This window comes from Oreochromis aureus, linkage group 18 (genome assembly GCF_013358895.1).
Source record: "Oreochromis aureus strain Israel breed Guangdong linkage group 18, ZZ_aureus, whole genome shotgun sequence".
Lineage (NCBI taxonomy): Eukaryota > Metazoa > Chordata > Actinopteri > Cichliformes > Cichlidae > Oreochromis > Oreochromis aureus.
In genome coordinates, this window is record NC_052959.1 from 5,737,815 (window position 1) to 5,755,884 (window position 18,070).

Below are 18,070 nucleotides of genomic sequence, written 5' to 3' on the forward strand. Positions count from 1 at the left end.
CCTGCTTCATGCCCTGGAGGACGGGGCAGTGGCCCCCCACCCTCTAGCAGATCATTACATGAAGGAACCTTTTAAAACAAGCGTTCATGCTCACAGGTGCACACACGGGTGATCACACACACAAACTACACCCTTTTTGGCTCCTACCTCAAAGCACACTGTGCGCTGTCGATCTTACGTGCTGCACAATAATGTTTAATATTTAGTATTTACTGTCATATTCCCATATATCATTGTGATGTTGTTTATTACTCTCGTTTTCTTCTGCTTGCTTTCTTTTTTTCTTTCTCAACAGGTGATCCAGGTGGTCAATATGTATTTTTTGTCTGCTTATTCTGTTGGTTTTTGGTTTTTGCCCTTCTCCCCCGTCCCTCTTCTCAGCTGTTTTTCTTTCCCTCTTTCTTTCTCCCCTTTCTTTCCACCAGTCAAGTCTGTCCCGTATTCAGCAAGTGAAAATAAAATAAACAATAAAAGGTGAATCAAATGGACCATTACGGCAAGGCTGGGATGGTCCATTTGGTAAAGTAAATCCGTTGGGCATCTTTCTTCGCCTTTAGACAATAATTCTGATGGCAAAAGAACCAAACGGGACAGGTTAAAAAAAAAAAAAAAAAAAAAAAAAAAAAAAAAAAAAAAAAAAGAAAAAATAGAATGACTATTCACTGCACATGAATGTAACCAGCACTGTTGTGAAGCAAACATCTCTTTATGGGGGTAAATATGCTTCACCTGTCTGGTGTTACATTATATTGTAAGTTTATATCCCATTTTTCATACATAATAAGAATTAACATCTAAACAGTCACTAAAATGAAATGATCAGGATAGCAAACAAACAGAGATGGATTTTTGTTTCTTTTTATTTCCTTTTTTTCTCTTTCATAACAGTTTTGAGTTTAAGTTTTCTTGTTCTTTTCGACGAGGTAGCTTCTGTAGTAGAAGTTACTGAAGAGAATGATGAGGCTGAGAGAATATGCCAAAACAGTGATGTTCATTGAGTCAGGGAAGTCACAGTCAGCAAACAGATTGTAGGTGGTATGGATAGTCACTATGAAAAACTGGAGCTGTAAAGAGAAACAATAGCATGATGGTAGACTTTCAGAGCACTCTGAGTACAAGAAAATTACAAGTTGATGGTCACGTAAGAGATGAAAGCAGTAGGGGGTAACAGTTAGGCAATTTTCATACTTCCTAGATGAGCTATATAGGCTTGAACACTTTCAGCAAGTTCCTCTGTATATTGGGTGTACAGCTCTAGAGTGGTTGGAGAAATATCCACAGTCTGTATATAGAAAATGGACAAAGCCATGGTGATGTTACCAAGTTATTAGAGATGAATCGTTGTCTTGAATGGGCTCTTTTACCTTGCTGTTTTCAAACGACAAGAAAGGAGTGAAACAGAGGGGCACTACATGCTTATAGGGTAGTGACATGCCAGACACATGGGCAAGCTTACTCTCTCACTGGACCATAAGTTACATTTTTATATATAATATTATATTTTATATAAAAAATTGAGTTAAAATTGAGTTGTCTTCAGTGTGACTGGAAATTAGTGATTAAGACCATAAACTCGTCCCACAGAAGACAAGCAAGAGTTATTTTCCCATTGACTTTTACAGAAAGCAGAGAAGTTTGCCCTCTGCTGGTCATTAAAAGAATGCAGACTTAAGCCCATCTTTTATATACAGTCTATGGAAACGACTCCAAAGTTATTCTTTAGTTACTCATAAAAAGGAATGAAATTATATGTAATATTGATGATGTCATTATTAATCTCACACCCAGTGACGCTTATATGGAAACAAAAATAGTAAAGATTAGTTATCTTGCAGTATGTGGTGATTTTTTGGTCGTTTCTCAGTAACATATGATGACATTTATTGTGTAACCATATACATATCATTCAGATACTATGCAATATGACTGTTTTCTTTTTCTTTTTCTTTTATAAAAACAGTGTAGGGTTGTCACCAGAGAGTCACACAGGCAAAGGTACTCATTAAAAAAAGAAAATAAGTCACCATGTGAAGGTGTCCATTGGATTCATAAAGCTAGTCAGCTACCTCAGCTTCAGTTAACTAAATTGTAAAGACAAGTGTTAATGATGGCTTGGGGGTCGTTTTGAAGGTCAGTGCAATTATTGTCACAGAATGGCAGTCAGGCACCATACTGACCTATATAAGCTGAAGCCATAGGGGAAAGAAAAACACACAGGATGCATTGTCTTTTCATTAGACTATAAGTAGAAAACAGATGGTCCAGTAGTTAGCTGAGGAGCATCAGTGCTGCTAATCTGTCTCGTTTTGCCAGCAGTCAGTCAGAACAATGACAAACCAATCAGGAAGCCTACACGTTAAGCTCATCAAAACCAAATTATTAAGCCTCTGAGATCTAAGTCGTCGTTGGTGATGACTAAGCCTATCAGAATAAGGACTTTTTGGTCTTATTTAGTGTGCGAGAACAAAGAAAATATTTCTAACTGACACACATCTACCACTTTTTATATTTTTTTCCCAAAAAGTCAGTTCTGGCTTTTTCAGGATTATCACCTGCAATGGTTTAGTAGTAGTTGTTGTTGTACAAGCTCCTAAAGTACACATAGCAGAGTCAGGAAGGTGACTGCCTTTATGCTACAGATAGAAATACAGACTGACAGCTTAATGAGCCATAATGAATTATGCAAAAAGATAAGAGGGAGCTAAAAATTAAGAGGAGATCGTTTTTAAGTTAGAGGATGATCACTGTAAGATGAATGTGACTGAGATGCATACTGACCAGCTGTAGGGTGGTGAGGTAACGTTTCCACCACAAGTATTTAGTCATGCTTGGTCCCACAGCTGCCAGGCCGTAATACATGTACATCACTATATGGACGAGGGAGTTAATCAGACCTATCAGGAAAGCTGTAGACAGACACTCTGAATGAGAATCATATATTATCTTCTTGAATATTTCTGTTTGCTGCTCAAAGACTCTTTAATCACAGTATTTTGTAAGACCGGACCAGTGGGTTGTACTCACACTGTCCACCAGCCACATATTTAACCCCAGCCCACCAGTTGAAGATCATCGTGGCGTGATGGTAGACATGGAGGAAGGTCAGTTGACTGTTCTTCTTCCTTAGGATAAAAAATATCTGAATCACAGAATCACACAAAGACAGTTAGGCAGAAGTGTCTTGCAGCCATGGAAATACATGCTCGTATAAGCTTGCTTGAAACTCACAGTGTCACAAAGCTCTATAAATTTGGAGAAGTAGAACCACCAGCACACTCTGGCCATCTGTCCAAAATTATAAAAAGTACAATATTAACCTTCATGCACTGCAGTTCAAACAATTAAAAATATATATATATACACAGTTCTGTAAAAAATATTGAGACATGAGCATTCTTTACAGTTTTGTATGAAAATTGGAATTGCAGAAATGTACTGAAATATGCAAACATAAATGGAAACAATTCTGTACAATTCCAATGAGCTGCAAAGTCCAACTTTATGAACACCTCTATTCTTAAACACAGCCCCAACTCTCTTAGGATTCTTTCTTATAAAGCTTCCTACTTCTCAAAGACAGGACTGTCAAATACTGTTTATCTGATGTAGACAGCTTTTTAGGCCCGCCACCTCTTCTTTTATGACATGATGTCAGTAACAAAGGATCCAATTTAAAATTGGTTCTTTGCTAAATTGTCTATTATGTGTAGACAAAACACTGTCTCATCAGTCAGCGTTAAGTGGGTTAAAAAACAAAAAAAACTTTCTTTTGAAAATGGTCAGGTACAAGGAGTGGACTGAAAATAAGTGAAAAAGCAACCAAAGATAAACTTCAGAAAGCCTGGAGAGTTATTGCTCTGCAAAACAGTCTGGCTGCTTGGAAACAAAATCCAAAGAAATGGCTCAAAAGTTTTTTCACAGTACTGTACATGTCAAAATTAATTTAGTGAAAAACATTTACCCTCATGGCCAATGGGCTGTCACTGTAGTCGACTGGCTGGCACAGCAGACTGTATCCTGCCAACCAGGAAGAGGTAGTAAACTGGAAAGAGAAAAGCTGCTCACATATCTGCTTGTTTTTTCTTTCATTTAGCAAAACGTCGTTTCATTAAATAGTTAAAAATCCTTTACCAAATATTCCATGAAGGAATAGGACACATGAACCATGCAGGACCATTTGATCTTTAAATCATACTGTACACAGTGAAAATGTAGCTACTGATGCGCAGCACAGACTCCCAAACAGAGCCGATGGTAAAATGTCTGTTTACACTCCGACAGATGTGGATTGCTTTAGGTGGTGTTTCTGTCCAAAATTACCTATATTAAACTATTTTATAGCTCACATTAGGATTTTACAGATTCACAAACTTTGACAGCCATTTGGATGGTTTATTTTTTTATGATCTATTTGCTCTGTGTTTTATATGCCAATAACTGTTTTAAGAGAGTTGACATGCGAGTACTAGAATCCACTTGCTACAAACTGCTACAAACTGAAACCACTGGGAAGTGAAGTGAGTTACATTGATTATCTCAAAAGAGTGGAAGGTTCTGTTGGCATTTATGTATCACTGGACACAAACGAGAGATACAGCAGGGATTGAAGGACAACCCCCAGAGGTTCTGTGTCCATCCCCCAAAACATCAGAGCTCTTTTGGTCCCATGAGTAACATCTACACAACATTAAGCAGGTGGTTTTAATATCATTGGAAGTTGTTGTATTATCCTATACTGACTTCCTTTTAGCTGCTCTGAATTCCAGCTCCCCGTTGTCTTTTCCAATAGTTCCTTCAAGCAGTATGGTATTTACCTCATAGAACATGTAGGCAGACAGGCAGACCATGGCAAAGTTGTAAAGTATCAAGACGGATCTGAGGTTGACTGGCTGCCTCCTTGCCATTAGCTTTGGCCCCACCCATATAATGATCAAGTAACACAGAAAGACGCAGCTAATTGGCACAGGAGAATAGACCAGAAGCCAGTTGTCTGTCCTTTTGTCTAAATGACAAGAAGGTGAGAGAAAAGCAGAAAGACTTTTAGAAAAAAAGAAACTGCTGATTTCTGAGAAAAAATGGGTAAATTAATTTACACGCCTCCTTTTTCCAAAATCCCATGGTAAAATAACTGGACTTTCTGCCACACAGTGAGCGCTTGAAAATCCTGAAACAGAAAAAAATAAGCAACAGAAACTTGAAATTGCAAAGCTGAAGCAAACACAAAGGTTTTAAAATGAAATGGATAATATAAGTCTCTCACAGAAAAACGGAAAACCTCAAATGTCTTTTTTGGTGTAATGATCACACTTGCTTATATGGCATTTATGCTGTTCTACATTATTGATTTTTCTAATATTGTATTCATTCTGCAAAGGTAAGGCCAAACATGATTTGTCACTGCATTAAAGTTTCATTTTGTTGTACTGCACTGGACGAGGTCTGGTTTCAAAACCCTCATCATAAGATGATGACTACACATAAAGTCATTTGCAGGTTTTTTGGTACAAACCATAAAATGTACTCATATAAACTTTTTTATATCAGTACAACTAACTGTTCCCAGCACTTTGCACGCTCATAAATAGTACTCTTCTCAAAAAGTATTTTGCAACAAACAACACCTCGCTGCAAAATTGATTAAACTACCAGGAGATAATCTGGATTACAATTTAAGGATTATGTGCACTAATCCAAACGTATCTCTTTTGATAATGGATGATAACTAATAATCCTTTTGATGAGTAGCTGACTGATGTGGACGACAGGGTGACCTGGTGTGATTAAAGTATTACAGTGCTGCCATCTAGTGTCTGAAGATGAACGTTGTGTGCACAGCAGGTATGTTTCTCTTTACTTCACTATCAGACTTCTCTTGTGGTGTTGCCCCATGTTTGCCTCAGGCTTGGCTAGAACTTAAGAAATATACAGTCTTTTTACAGTTAAACTGGATCACTACTGCTCTAAAATGCTACGTCTCAGAGGAGTTGATTCATTAGTTGCACTATTATATAAAAAAGAAAAAAAATACAAGAAGGGGGAAATCTGTATATTTTCAAACCTCCTACTGGACTTTGCCATGGGATCAAAGAATGGAAATAAATTTAACAACCCTACTTTTTCCAGGCTAACACATGCTTCATCCACCATTAATGAAGCCAATGCCAAAGAGTCCGAAAGTGCAGTTCTTCTAATGGCTTCCAAAGAGTATCAGTCCCAATAGACTGCCATGTTAAAATGTCACTCATTAAAATAACAGGTATCCAGCCTGGTAACTATACTGGTATTGAATTTGAGCACGTATGTGGTGTTGGTGTCTTTAATAGTATTTTTACTGGAATTCTAAGCTAAATATTGTGGCTACAGCAAGTTGGTGCTCCAGTTTTGATGTCTTTGTGTTGCACCTATACTGTTGATGGATGCAGCTTGTTAGCCAAGCTTGCTAGCCTTAGCTGATGACTTTAGCACGGCACTGTCATGTCCAACACCTGGTTTCAAAGAATGCAACGGGGCACAGGATAAAACGATAAGGTCGAGTCTTCCAAAAGCAGAGCCCAGAAATCAGTGGCTAATTCCATCTTTTATATACAGTCTATTCATCAATAACCAATAATATGCAGTGGTGAGGAGATAAATTTGTTCTTTAACAGTCTGTTAATATTAAATGCACTCTGCTACTTAATGTAAGTTAAAGCACTATTTAGAAGCAGCAGGCTGTGTGGCCAGAGCTAGGCTAAGCAGTTAAGCCTTACCTGTGTCCTCATAAGGATTGACGGAAAACAATCCCTAACAGAGCCGAACAGAACTCCTATGTGTTAAGGTTTCATGTGTAGAGTAGTACTGAAGGGAAAGTTACAAGAAGATGCTTTCAAGACCAGAAATATACAGTATTTCAAAATAACAGCATGAGCCTATGCATCTTCATTTATGCAGCAGTTATCATTAAGATAACAGCTTTTAACCACAGCAGCCTCCAACAATGTGAGGAGAATCTACAGTAAACACAGCTGAAAATAACATTCACATTCAAAATAACATTCACTTTACCTTCATTGTGATGGTCTATAGCTGTGATTTCTCTCTTCAGCTCTGTCCTGTCAGAACATGCAGCATCTCAGTCAAGTCCTAAGCAGGACTGAGTTAATCAGTGTGTGTGCGCGGTTTAACATACAGTACTACGGTGTGTAACTGCCAGCTAAATCCTATCTGAAAATGCTACTGCAAGTGTGACTGAGGAAAATTCTAAATCATATGATACAAAAAGTCGAATAAATTCATTAAACAGCTTGAATTTTCACTTAATACATAAAATAATAAATCACTGGGTGTCTAGATAACTACCAACAGACCATTGGTTTAAGGGAAAAGAAGAAGTTAAAGTAAATTAATTGAATCCATTTAACACTGCCTTGCTACTGCCAGGTTTTTCTTATTACTAAAGTTAAAAATGACACATACACTCCCAAATGAATTAACAGAAGAGTCAATTTTAATGTTAATTTTTAATAAAAATCACTTGGTCTCTATATCTGCTTTTTTAAACAAAACATTTTATAGTTTCTTTCCACACTCTGAATTCATAAGAAGAAACGTGAGTCACGCAGCAAACATGCAGTGAGTAACAGTGTGGGCTAAGCCTGTAGTGGATCAGGTGGGTCAAGCAGAAACGAATACTATGAATGTCTTCTACATGCAACACAGTGTCTAATGATTACATATGATTAGTATATTCAGTTTTAAATCACCTCCTGTATTCCTTAAATGAAAAGATGCAGTAAAGAACAATTAGCACACACATATCACTACAAATATTCATCATGAAACATGCTATTAATGGTAGTCATATCCACTTTAAACAGTAATCTAACTGAGGTTTGCTCAGCAGCAGTGCGCACCCTCCCCTGGCTCTGTGTGGGTGACAGTAACTCTTGATCCATCCCATCTCGCCACACACATCCATCCACAGTTTTCTGCAAGCAGCTTTTACACTGCGGACTTCATTAATGTGAGGAGATGGTGGAGAATGGTTACTTTATCCACACAGAGATGTGGAGTGTGGAAATGCCAGGAGACAAACCACAGTATAATCACTGCTTATAATTAGACAATACAATAAAATAAAAATGCACAAAAAACATTCAGATTCTAATCAAACTACACCAAAGCAAATTACAAATGTTAGTTATCAGTGCTGCTGCCAGATTAATGATCATGTTGGTGCTGCTGATGGGGGGAATGGTGGTGGTGATGAGAAGTAGAATCACCCTGATCCTGCTGATGTAGCGACTGATTCTGGTGACTGGAATGTTGATCGTGGTGGTGATGATGAGAGGGGGGGTCATCATGATGATGGTGGTGGTGGTGGTGGTGGTGGTGGTGAGTCCTTCCAGAAGCTGTGTCTGGCACTTCTGAACCTTCGTCAACAAGCTGAGCTGTGCCATTGTTTGTGATGTTGTTACCACCGACAGATGAAGTAAAATTTTGCTGGAAAAGAGGAATACACAGTCACACACACCATATTCATTATTCGTGAGGTAAAGCTGCATCACACTCACAATTGTCACATTTATTTCGGCCACTTGGGGGCAGCACATTAAAGTAAAGGCACAACACTGATGTAGTAAAATTTGATCAACTTGCTATTAGTTACCATTAACATTAGCTAATGTTTCTGATTAATAATCTCTGCCTTGTTTTTAGTCAGCCTCATTTCTGTTAAATGCACTGCTGTTCTTAAAACCTAATTACTACTTTTTTCTGTTTTGTTATTTTTTCTCGATCAAACCAGTTTTATTCCCAACATTTATTCCTGTGGCTGATGAGAACCCAAACTGAGGGCCAACTCAAGACAACTCAACTAACTACAAGAGGCCAATCTACCAATAAATCCCAGTCAAGTTAAAGTGAAGCTGGCCAACAATTCCTTACCAGTCCCTCACTATGAAAAGGAAACATTACAGAACATAAAAATATTGAGTGGTTTATCCATCCATCCATTTAACCATCCATCCATTCATTCATCCATCCATTCATTGATCCATCTATCTATCCTTCCATTCATTCATCCATTCATCCAATCATCCATCCATCCATGCAGTCATCCATCCATTCATCCATCCATCTATCCTTCCATTCATTCATCCATTCATTTAACCATCATCCATCCATCCATCCATCCATTCATCCTTTCATCCATCCATCCATCCATGCATTCATCCATCCATCCATCCATCCATCCTTCCATGCATCCATCCATCCCAGATGTCATAGGATAAATGACGGGGTACGCCCAGGTCTGTTGATTAGTTCTGTGAACTATAACATTGGACTTCATTCATTTCGCACACATTTTTCCACTGATCACTCACAGTGCAGTTACAGATATTTTTCTGATAAGTAGCTCTGATTGCAGCCTCTACGAAAGGGTGATGCAGGAAACTGTAAGGCATCACTATATGAAAGGTGAGGAGACCACACCTGGAGAAAATGAAGCAGAAAGAGAGGGAGAATTGAAACGCAAATTCATAATGTCCACATGATGCATACAAATATGACACGTGTGTGGAACTAAAGGAAGAACAACTTGTTCCGTCTGCATGGGGTTTTATACATGTTCTCTCCTCCACTCCTTGATGTCCACATCATACCATTATCTACATTACCCTGTTTTAAGTCACACCCTGCTATCTATGTAACCGTTCCCATGCATGATTTAAAGCAAAGTTCAAACATTTAAAGTGTTTTGCCCTAAATAAAATCAAAAATATGAGGTAAATGTCATGAAGGGCAGGTTCATCTCACCTGTCATAAACCAGGAAGTCATCTTTGTCTCCGTCCAGAGCCTCCCACACGTCATTTTGAAAAGGTTGCTGCTGAAACACGGGGACCCCGGTGGGAGCACTTCTCTTCAGCTCCCAATACATTGCTCTGGAATGAGCGTCACGCTCATTTACTATTATGAAAGACACCTCAGTCATGTTGCTGCGATTCAGCCTATCACGCAGGCCTCCAATTCTACGGATGAACAGATGGAAGAGAAGATAGAGAGCTGGGTATAATCTCACATCGCTGTTAATCTGGACAGTTGGAAAAGGTCTTTCTAGAATCACAGGACGCCAAAGCCTCGACTCAAGCAACAAGGAGGGCTTGTCTGTCTTCCAGTTTTAAGAGAAAAAACTGCAATAAAAGGATGATAAATCTTTACTACACTGAATGTGCAGCAGAATCATGTTTAGAGGCTTATAAGAGGAATTCTGAGCAACTGTCTCTCCACAAGAACACCTTTTGTACATAGATCATGTTTGTTTTACATTTTGCTTATTTTTACTCTTCAAAATAAGACAAAAAATTCAGCTCAGATTATATGGTCTAATAATACATAATTTTTCTTATATTGTTAATATTAGTATACTGTAATGTTGTTTCCCAGCAATTTCAGTAAACATATGAGAGATTTAAGGTCTGTATAAAGACGGTGTGGATTTCTTTTCTGTTTTTCCTTTAACAGCATGCTATCTAGTAGTCTATTTAAAATGACTTTTTTAAAACTCAAATACGAGGACTATCGGGAAATAGTGTTTCAGAAAAAAGGTTTCAGAAAATAACAACACTATAAAGTAAAATTGTATTATTAAGAAGCCAATAAAAAAAAAAAACATACAACTGGTTAATGAGTTTACTCTTCAAAATAAAACTTAAAAATAGGAGTTTCAACTATTACAACTTTCTTACTTGGATGCCTGCCTGAGGCAGAATTGTCAGGTAGCCTTCAGCAGCGCCACCACAGCCACGTTTCCCAACAGGTCTTGCATGGGTGCATATCCCTTAATGTCCCACTGGGGGGCAGGTTTGCAGATCCTGGAGGCATCATTGTCCCCCTCCACAATCAGAGTGCTGTGTGAGGCCCACAACAGGCCTGGCAATGCTGCGAACAGCCACAGCGTCAAGAGAGAGCTCATTGTCTCTCCCTGGCAGCCTGGACTGTATCTACCTGACAAGAAAGACATTGTGCAATAACTGAAAAAACAAAAACAACAAATGTTTGGCACCTAATGTGAAGAGGTGAAGAGAAAAAGTCTTTTCCAAGGCTTTGTGGCACAAAGTCAGGGAAAAAGAGATAGCACATGCAGACTAGACAGTCTGGGGTTCAATCAGTAGCACTCAGTCTGATCCAAAAATAATTAAAAGAGCAAAACATCATTGTGTCTGTCTTTACATGCGATGATAATCTGCAAAAAGAGCCGGGGTAAACAGTGGGCACACAGAGGTATTTTGGGGCAAATGGAGAGCACGCAAGCATCAAAACAAAGACAGACAGAGACAGACTCAGAGTGTACTGTCTGTCTGTTTGGATGTGATCTGGATCACCTTGGTTACATAATAAAGCCTTTTTGGGTCGCCATTGAAAAATTTTTTTTTCCTCTCCAAATTTAAATGTTTAGATGTATAACAAGTATTTAAAGTGTACAAGACAGGAACAGATCTCTGTGGTAAAACTGCATTAGTTGGAATTCCACAAAATACACCCCTACAATAGTTAAGATGTTTGCCCTTCAGAATAAAAGACTTAAAAACAAACAGGTTAAGCCCAAAATGATCTTACCTTTTCTCTTTCTCTGTTCTGCGACCCAAACATGCAGACAGTAAACCCCTGTTGTTTTTAAAGCCTTTGAGGTTGACTAAGCACGTCCCCCAAATCAAACAGAGAGACAGAGACAGAAGGAGAGAGAGTGTGTGTGTGTGTTTGTGTGTTTGTGTGTGTGTGTCTGTGTGTGAGACTAAACAAAGGACTTTATTTGAATGCAAGTAAATTTGAGTAAAATCACACTCTTTATTAATTTAATGTACTATCGCACAATTCTGGTTACCTTGTTGACTGAACAAGCAGTTATTGATTAGGTGGTTATAACTATTGAGTGGACCGATATGAAACATGATATTCGTGGTTCCTCGATTCCCTGCACATTTCTAGTAATTCGACTTCTAGGCTATAGCACTGACTCATCTAGGCTGTAGCACTCTGTGAAGATCATGTGGTTTTGAGTAAAATGTCGAATTAAATATTTTGATAATTTAGATTTAGTTACGATGAATGAGATTTAGTGCAGACCTTCCTGCTGCCTTGAGAATGACATCTACCCCTGGTGCTGCATGTAAGACTATTATCCAAAGGTTTTTACTGAGCCCACTCTTACTCTGTAAAACTGAAAACATTACCACCCACCTCTGTTGTACTTTGTGTGTGGTGTTAAATATCAGATGTTAACTGCACATTACACTATAAAAAGCTGGTGAACACAGTAAACGTGCAGTTTTTCAGCTGCTCAGTTATAGTTACCTACCTATGTGAGCCAAGCTTTAGAGTGTGCAGAGGTGAGTGTCACCATGACAAACAAACACAGGGCTCCATTTAAGAAAGAGTTCAAAGGCCAAAAATCAGTGATAATCAACACGAAAGAGTCAACTTGAAAAAATGTACTGAAAAGAGCTGTTTGGTCAATAAATGGGGACGGGCAGGAAAACTGTGCTTCGTGTGAACCTTGCAAAGTTGATGGTTAATCTTCAAAAATGTAGAAAAAAACAAGATCATCTGTTTACACTGACTTAAAGTTTTCGTGCCATTGAAGGTTAAAAAGCCAGCTGCAATGTAAATAGAAATATTGGCTTTTATGTTACCGATTTGTTCAAAGTCCAACCTGGGCAGCTGTTTGTTTTATGTGGGGAAAAGTAACACACATGACCTGAGATTAAGTTACAACAGTGGGATTTAATGAGACTTGGGTTTAAGTTTTATCACTAGTAAATTAATATGCTTTCATTTTTATTCTAGCATCCAATGTTAGCTGTTACTGTGAGCTGCCTGACATGGAGAACGTGTATAGTTGTGGTCAGAATTTCCATCTGGTCATCATGAGCATAAATGTCATGGTCATTTGGGGGTTTTAACGACTTCTTTGAACTGTGATCTTACAGTTACAGCATTACTTTAATGACTTTCAAAAACAAGATTCCGGTGCACAAGTTTAAATTTATTGGATTTTCTCTGATCCACACAGGATCAAAATTATACATACAGGCTCAAATAGACACATGCAGTCATTTAAATCTTTTAATAAGTATTCTTGTTGGGGATCATAATTGAGCACAACTGGTAGTTTCTCTTTGCCAGTGAAAACAGGTAATGTTTACTGTATTGACCAGTACTCCCAATAGGAAGGTCTCAGGAACTCAGGTATTATAGTTATGTATTTTCTAAATTAGGTTTAATTTTTATTTTAACTTTTCGCTTTTAATTTAATTGAGTTTTTATTAGTTTTTGTGTTATTTGTAGTCTTTTTAGTTATTATTGTATAATGGGTATATATCAGAGGCAAGATTTAGGAAAATGAGTATTCCAAAAAACCAGACCTCTATCCAATACCTCAATAGTCGAGTTTTACCAAAGCAACATACCAAAACTAAGTATTTTCCTCTGTTTTTTATTTATATTTTAGCTAGTTTTCCAAATTCACAAAATCATGTTACTTTAATCTTTTTTGCAAGTTTTTTTTTTTCAGTTAATAAAATTATTAATTGTTTCCACATCTAGTTTAAGTGAACTATAATAACCTTGCAAACAACTATCAAAAGTACAAGGTGTTCGACTGCTTTGTTAAGGTCTGATAGTAGACCTAAACTGTCCCCCTCAAATGAGGGGAAACTGGTTAAGAACCACTAACGTTTGCAATTGCTATGAACTGGGAACTGCTGGAACACCGGGGTCACTGTCCACAGAGCAGAGATTTTTACATTGCCATGGGAGTGGATGCCAACCAAGAAAGAAGCCTCTGCATCAAAATCAACAACCTGAGCCTCACTCGTGGATGAGAAAGAAATGCTTTCTGCATAAAGGTTTTATGGCCAGATGAGGCAAAGGCTGAGCCTGTTGGCCTCAGTGACAAGAGGTATGTTTGGAGGAGTAAAGGAGAGGCTTTCAACTTAAGAACACTGTACCAGTGGTCAAGCATGGTGATGTTAGCATCATGCTCTGGGTTTGTTTTACTGCCAGTGGTACTGGTACTTTGCACAAAGTGGACCGAATAATGAGAGAGGACTGCCTCCAAATTGACCCAAATGTATCGGGAGTCTCAACATCACAAATTGACAGCTAGACAGTTGAAACATGGACATAATTGGTTGTTCTAACATGACATGATCTCAAACACACAAAGGAGGCCAACATTAAGCTGCCAGAATGGCCTTCCCAAAACACTCAAGAGTATCGACAATTTGTGGATTGTGCTTAAAAGTCATGTCCGTACCCATGGAAACAGCTACCAAAGGTGTCTGGTTGAGGTACAACGGGCTAAGGGACATTTAATAAAATATTAGTGGAAGTATGTATATATTCAAGCTTCTGTGTAAATTTCTAGGTTGTACCTTGACTTAAACTATCCAGAAAGTTTGAACACTTCAAAACAGAGCAAAGGGGAAATTCTCAGACTGAAATTTACACTGTAGTGCAGAATTAGGTTATTCACCAGTGCAGGATTTACCCTTATTTCCTTTTCCATACATAGTTTTTGGAACCTTATTGAAAAACAGCGAGGGTCTCAGTTGTGTACATGTGACCAAAATAAGGTACAGAAATTCAGTTTTATTAATGCTTAAATTGGAGAGGTATGATTGAACAATATAGTTTGATACTAAACCCGTCTTGTGGTTAAAGACATAAATCATGTGCTTTACACCCCACCCTAAAAAAGAAAAAACAAAACAAAAAGATAGAAAGATTGAAAATAAATAAGAAAAAAGAAAAAAATCACAATGTCGAGGGAACACTCTGTAATGAGATGTGTCTATATGAAACTTAAATAAAGTTAAATATCCCAAATACTAATTTTATTATACATGTAAACAGAGCCAGTAAAATATCAGCCAAGTTCAGACGTGAGACACTTGACTTTAAAAACACAAGCATCAAACTTGTCAGGTTTGTGCAAATGATCCCTCTAAACAATTCTCAACAACAATCAGTAACAAGCTACATGGTACACATGCTCTGCACATGTTCAAGCTCACAGTGGGTCAGCATTTTCATAGGTGGCGAGTCCATCCCCGTTTCCTGCTGTTCTGTCAAAGCTGCTGGCGTAGCAGTGTCCTTTGCTTTTGGTGCTGGTTGCTCTCAGTTGCTTTTATATCGAGAATCGTTTAACAACTCATGACATATCAGATTTTAATGCACACTACACTCATATATATATATATATATATATATATATATATATATATATATATATATATATATATATATATATATATATATATATATATACCCCACATCTCAATGTGTTTGCTTATCATTGTTAAGGGCTCATTTGATTTTAACCCAGTCTTCCCTATGTTCAACTCATTAGTAAACACCTAGCTCCAAAGTAGGAAATGCAGTCTTCTGGTGGAAAGTCTTGTTTCACTTGTAATAAGCTTCACTGTTTCTCCTACCACCTCTGGTCTCATGATGGTAGTTGGATTTTGCCAAGCACCTATTCTGCATTATAGTCAAGCTAAGGGAAGCTGACATTTAAGCTGTTTCAAATAGATTCTCTTAATGCCACGTACCAACACCAAAGGTTATATTTTTATCAATACCTCTTTGGCATCAGAGACCTGAAAAAAAAAAAAAATCAGCAGTAACTGATTCTAGATGGGATAACAGCAGGGTGGGAAGAAAATACTACAAGTAAAACTGTAGGCTAACTGCTGTCTGAGCATCTCTTATCAGCTGATCACACGCATATAATAGAATAGGTTGCAAGCATTTGCAAGTGCAACCAGTTGACATAACAAAAGCAAATTCACAACAAGTCACTCAAGGAGGAGATACAAAGCACAATGTCCCTCACAGCAATTCAGCAAATCTTATCTTTAGTCTTTAGCAATTCACGCAAACTGCTAAGAAGACAAAACACCTATCAGTTCTTCCTCATCATTATCTCCAACTTCAGGGGGACTGTCGCAGGTGGCCATGAGCCCCAGGCCTAGCTCTGCTAGCTCCTCGCAGCTCATATCAGTCGTCACCATGATCTTAGTCTCCAAACGGTTACACAGAGTCCTATAGGAGGGTAACGGGTAACCAATCTCTCTCAGGTACTCGTACCCCTTGGTGCCAACCGCACAGCGGATATTCCGGGCTTTCAGAATTGTCTCTGGAGACCAGACAGCACGTCGGGAGCGTTTGGTGAGTGACAGGGCTCGGATCTGGTCCTCATACAGAAAGTTCTGGAGACCCTTTTCAAGCCGGTCAAGTCGATAAAGACGTTTCTTCATCTCTTCAGCCTGACAGAAACAGGAGTGTATGGTTAGTTTGGGCCATTTATTACACATATACACTCATTATTTTGTAACAACTTTCATAATAATTTGCATAACGCAATGAAACCTTACAATGCTCTCCCCCCCCCAAAAAAAAAAAGCCCAACAGACCAGGTTTTGATTTGCAGAGGAAGTCATCAGCTATCCTACCTCTTTTTGTAGCCTTGCAGTGTGTTGCATCTCCTGCTCCAGCTGTTTCCTAAGCAGCTGGCAATGTGTGCAAGGCTGCTGATCTTCAGATGTTCTGTCCGCATCTTCCTCCTCCAGGCCAGGCAAAGGGGTGCGTCTCGCATAGCCATGGTCCCCGAAATTCAGCTCCTTCTCCACTACACCAAAACACAAGGCAAAAAAGTGCAATTAAATTTCTGAGAACTAGAATAGAAAAACATCCAAACAAGAAGATATCTTCTTAAATATTTCTGCAGACATAGAGCTAAGTTAACGGCTCAATAACTGTACATAAAACTTCTGGGTTTTTCTGTTGAGACAAACATTTCTGTTTTTTCTGCAAAATGCTCATCTACGTTTATGTGCAACCAGACAACGCTTCTTATGTGCAACGTGTTGCTGGGCTGTTTTTACTGTATTTTCAAATAGAAATGCGTTCTACAGGGGTTCATGATGTGAAAAGTAAGAGATAACAGACAACCATACAGTAAGTGTTGTGACCTTTTACACACAGCAAGCATTTTGTAGTTCACCAAAAATCCATCCATTCAATTCAATTTTAATCAGAGTAAAAAGGATCCAGAGCAACTTTACACCTTAAATTTCCAGTACCTGGCTCAGGTTTCAAAGGGTGCAGGATGTAGGGAACCGTGAATGCGGGGTAGGGAGGTTCTCCAACATTGAACAGAGTGGGGATAGCATTAGGTTTCAGCTTCTTCCCCCCAGCTGGAGACCTGGCTATTTCCTCAAACTGGCTCTGCTCAAAATGGTCCTTGAAGAAATGAAGCAAGTGCAAAGAAGATATACACTCAATCCAAATAATGAAAAACCAAAAGACAATAACATGAATTATAGGTATTATGACAAAAAGTTAAAGTGACAATTAGCTGAACTCAGAAGATAATTATCGGGTGAATAAATATATTAATCCTAATTCTATTTATTCAATTAATCCATGACTCTAGTCTGTTTAGTTTTGGGTCTACTTTTTTCTGCTACTATGTTGTAAACTTACTTGACAGAGTCTGGAGTGAGGAGTTGGTTCAAAGTCCCGTCGACAGTTCACCACCCATTTCTTCTTCCGCACAGGGTCTTTGGGGAACCGAAACAGCTGCTTGCCTATGCTGGTTGAATTGGAGCAGTTTGGAGCGGAGCAGCCACCCATTGCACACACAGTCACAACAAACAGCAACAGCAAAGCTAAATGTTAAGTTAGCTTGGCTTGCAATACAGCTCAGCTGTGACTTTTAATCATTACTAACTGCGTGCACGCTCTAAAAACGAGAAAATGTTACACTTGCATCAAACGTTAACTTGTGGGAAGCACAGTCATGCCCTGTAGATTTTTAACAGAAAAAACAAAACATGAAAACAACTTATATCATCTTAGCGGGGATAAAATATAGCTGACTTTGTTTGAGCCAAAATGGCGCACTTCCCCACGGTCGTCAAGTATAGTGACGCACTGTTTGTATGCGTCTGTCTGAAATGCCTGATTGAAAATACCACGTAAGCGCAAAAAGCGAAACAGAAGCGGTCAAATGAAAACATAAAG

At 38.4% G+C, this 18,070-nt stretch overlaps 3 protein-coding genes across 4 annotated transcripts; all 3 read right to left on the minus strand.

The window, feature by feature from the left end:
- Positions 1-896: 896 nt before the first annotated feature.
- On the minus strand, positions 897-7,816 carry elovl8a (ELOVL fatty acid elongase 8a). Its single transcript, XM_031730733.1, has 8 exons — positions 7,804-7,816; positions 5,098-5,154; positions 4,815-5,002; positions 3,962-4,042; positions 3,229-3,285; positions 3,025-3,139; positions 2,779-2,906; positions 897-1,064 (listed from the first exon to the last, which is right to left on the minus strand). The coding sequence occupies exons 1-8, from the start codon at positions 7,814-7,816 to the stop codon at positions 897-899; spliced, it is 807 nt and encodes a 268-aa protein (XP_031586593.1).
- On the minus strand, positions 7,465-11,708 carry selenop2 (selenoprotein P2). Of its 2 annotated transcripts, none has more exons than XM_031730731.2 (5): positions 11,600-11,708; positions 10,729-10,987; positions 9,799-10,011; positions 9,366-9,474; positions 7,465-8,481 (listed from the first exon to the last, which is right to left on the minus strand). In XM_031730731.2, exons 2-5 carry the CDS (start codon positions 10,953-10,955, stop codon positions 8,200-8,202), a joined length of 831 nt encoding a protein of 276 aa, XP_031586591.1. In that variant the 5' UTR covers positions 10,956-10,987; positions 11,600-11,708; the 3' UTR covers positions 7,465-8,199. The 2 variants fall into 2 exon arrangements, with proteins under 2 accessions (XP_031586591.1, XP_031586592.1); XM_031730732.2 differs by having other exon boundaries at positions 10,729-10,983; positions 11,600-11,698.
- A 1,296-nt stretch (positions 11,709-13,004) lies between these two features.
- si:ch73-382f3.1 (uncharacterized protein LOC100151273 homolog) lies at positions 13,005-17,943 on the minus strand. The gene is made up of 4 exons (XM_031730730.2): positions 17,531-17,943; positions 17,128-17,287; positions 16,498-16,673; positions 13,005-16,311 (listed from the first exon to the last, which is right to left on the minus strand). Exons 1-4 carry the CDS (start codon positions 17,678-17,680, stop codon positions 15,928-15,930), a joined length of 870 nt encoding a protein of 289 aa, XP_031586590.1. The 5' UTR covers positions 17,681-17,943; the 3' UTR covers positions 13,005-15,927.
- Positions 17,944-18,070: the final 127 nt, after the last annotated feature.

Bases quoted from the DNA above. Each gene is read 5' to 3' on its own strand.
- elovl8a (XM_031730733.1), bottom strand. The intron at 5,003-5,097 runs GCGTGTAAATTA...CTTGTCATTTAG, and splicing joins TGGGATTTTGGAAAAAGGAG to ACAAAAGGACAGACAACTGG. The intron at 3,286-3,961 runs GTAAATGTTTTT...AATTTTGGACAG, and splicing joins ACAGCCCATTGGCCATGAGG to ATGGCCAGAGTGTGCTGGTG.
- si:ch73-382f3.1 (XM_031730730.2), bottom strand. From the start codon at position 17,680: ATGGGTGGCTGCTCCGCTCCAAACTGCTCCAATTCAACCAGCATAGGC. The intron at 17,288-17,530 runs GTAAGTTTACAA...CATTTCTTCAAG, and splicing joins CTCACTCCAGACTCTGTCAA to GACCATTTTGAGCAGAGCCA. The intron at 16,674-17,127 runs GTACTGGAAATT...GTTTTGGTGTAG, and splicing joins CCCTTTGAAACCTGAGCCAG to TGGAGAAGGAGCTGAATTTC.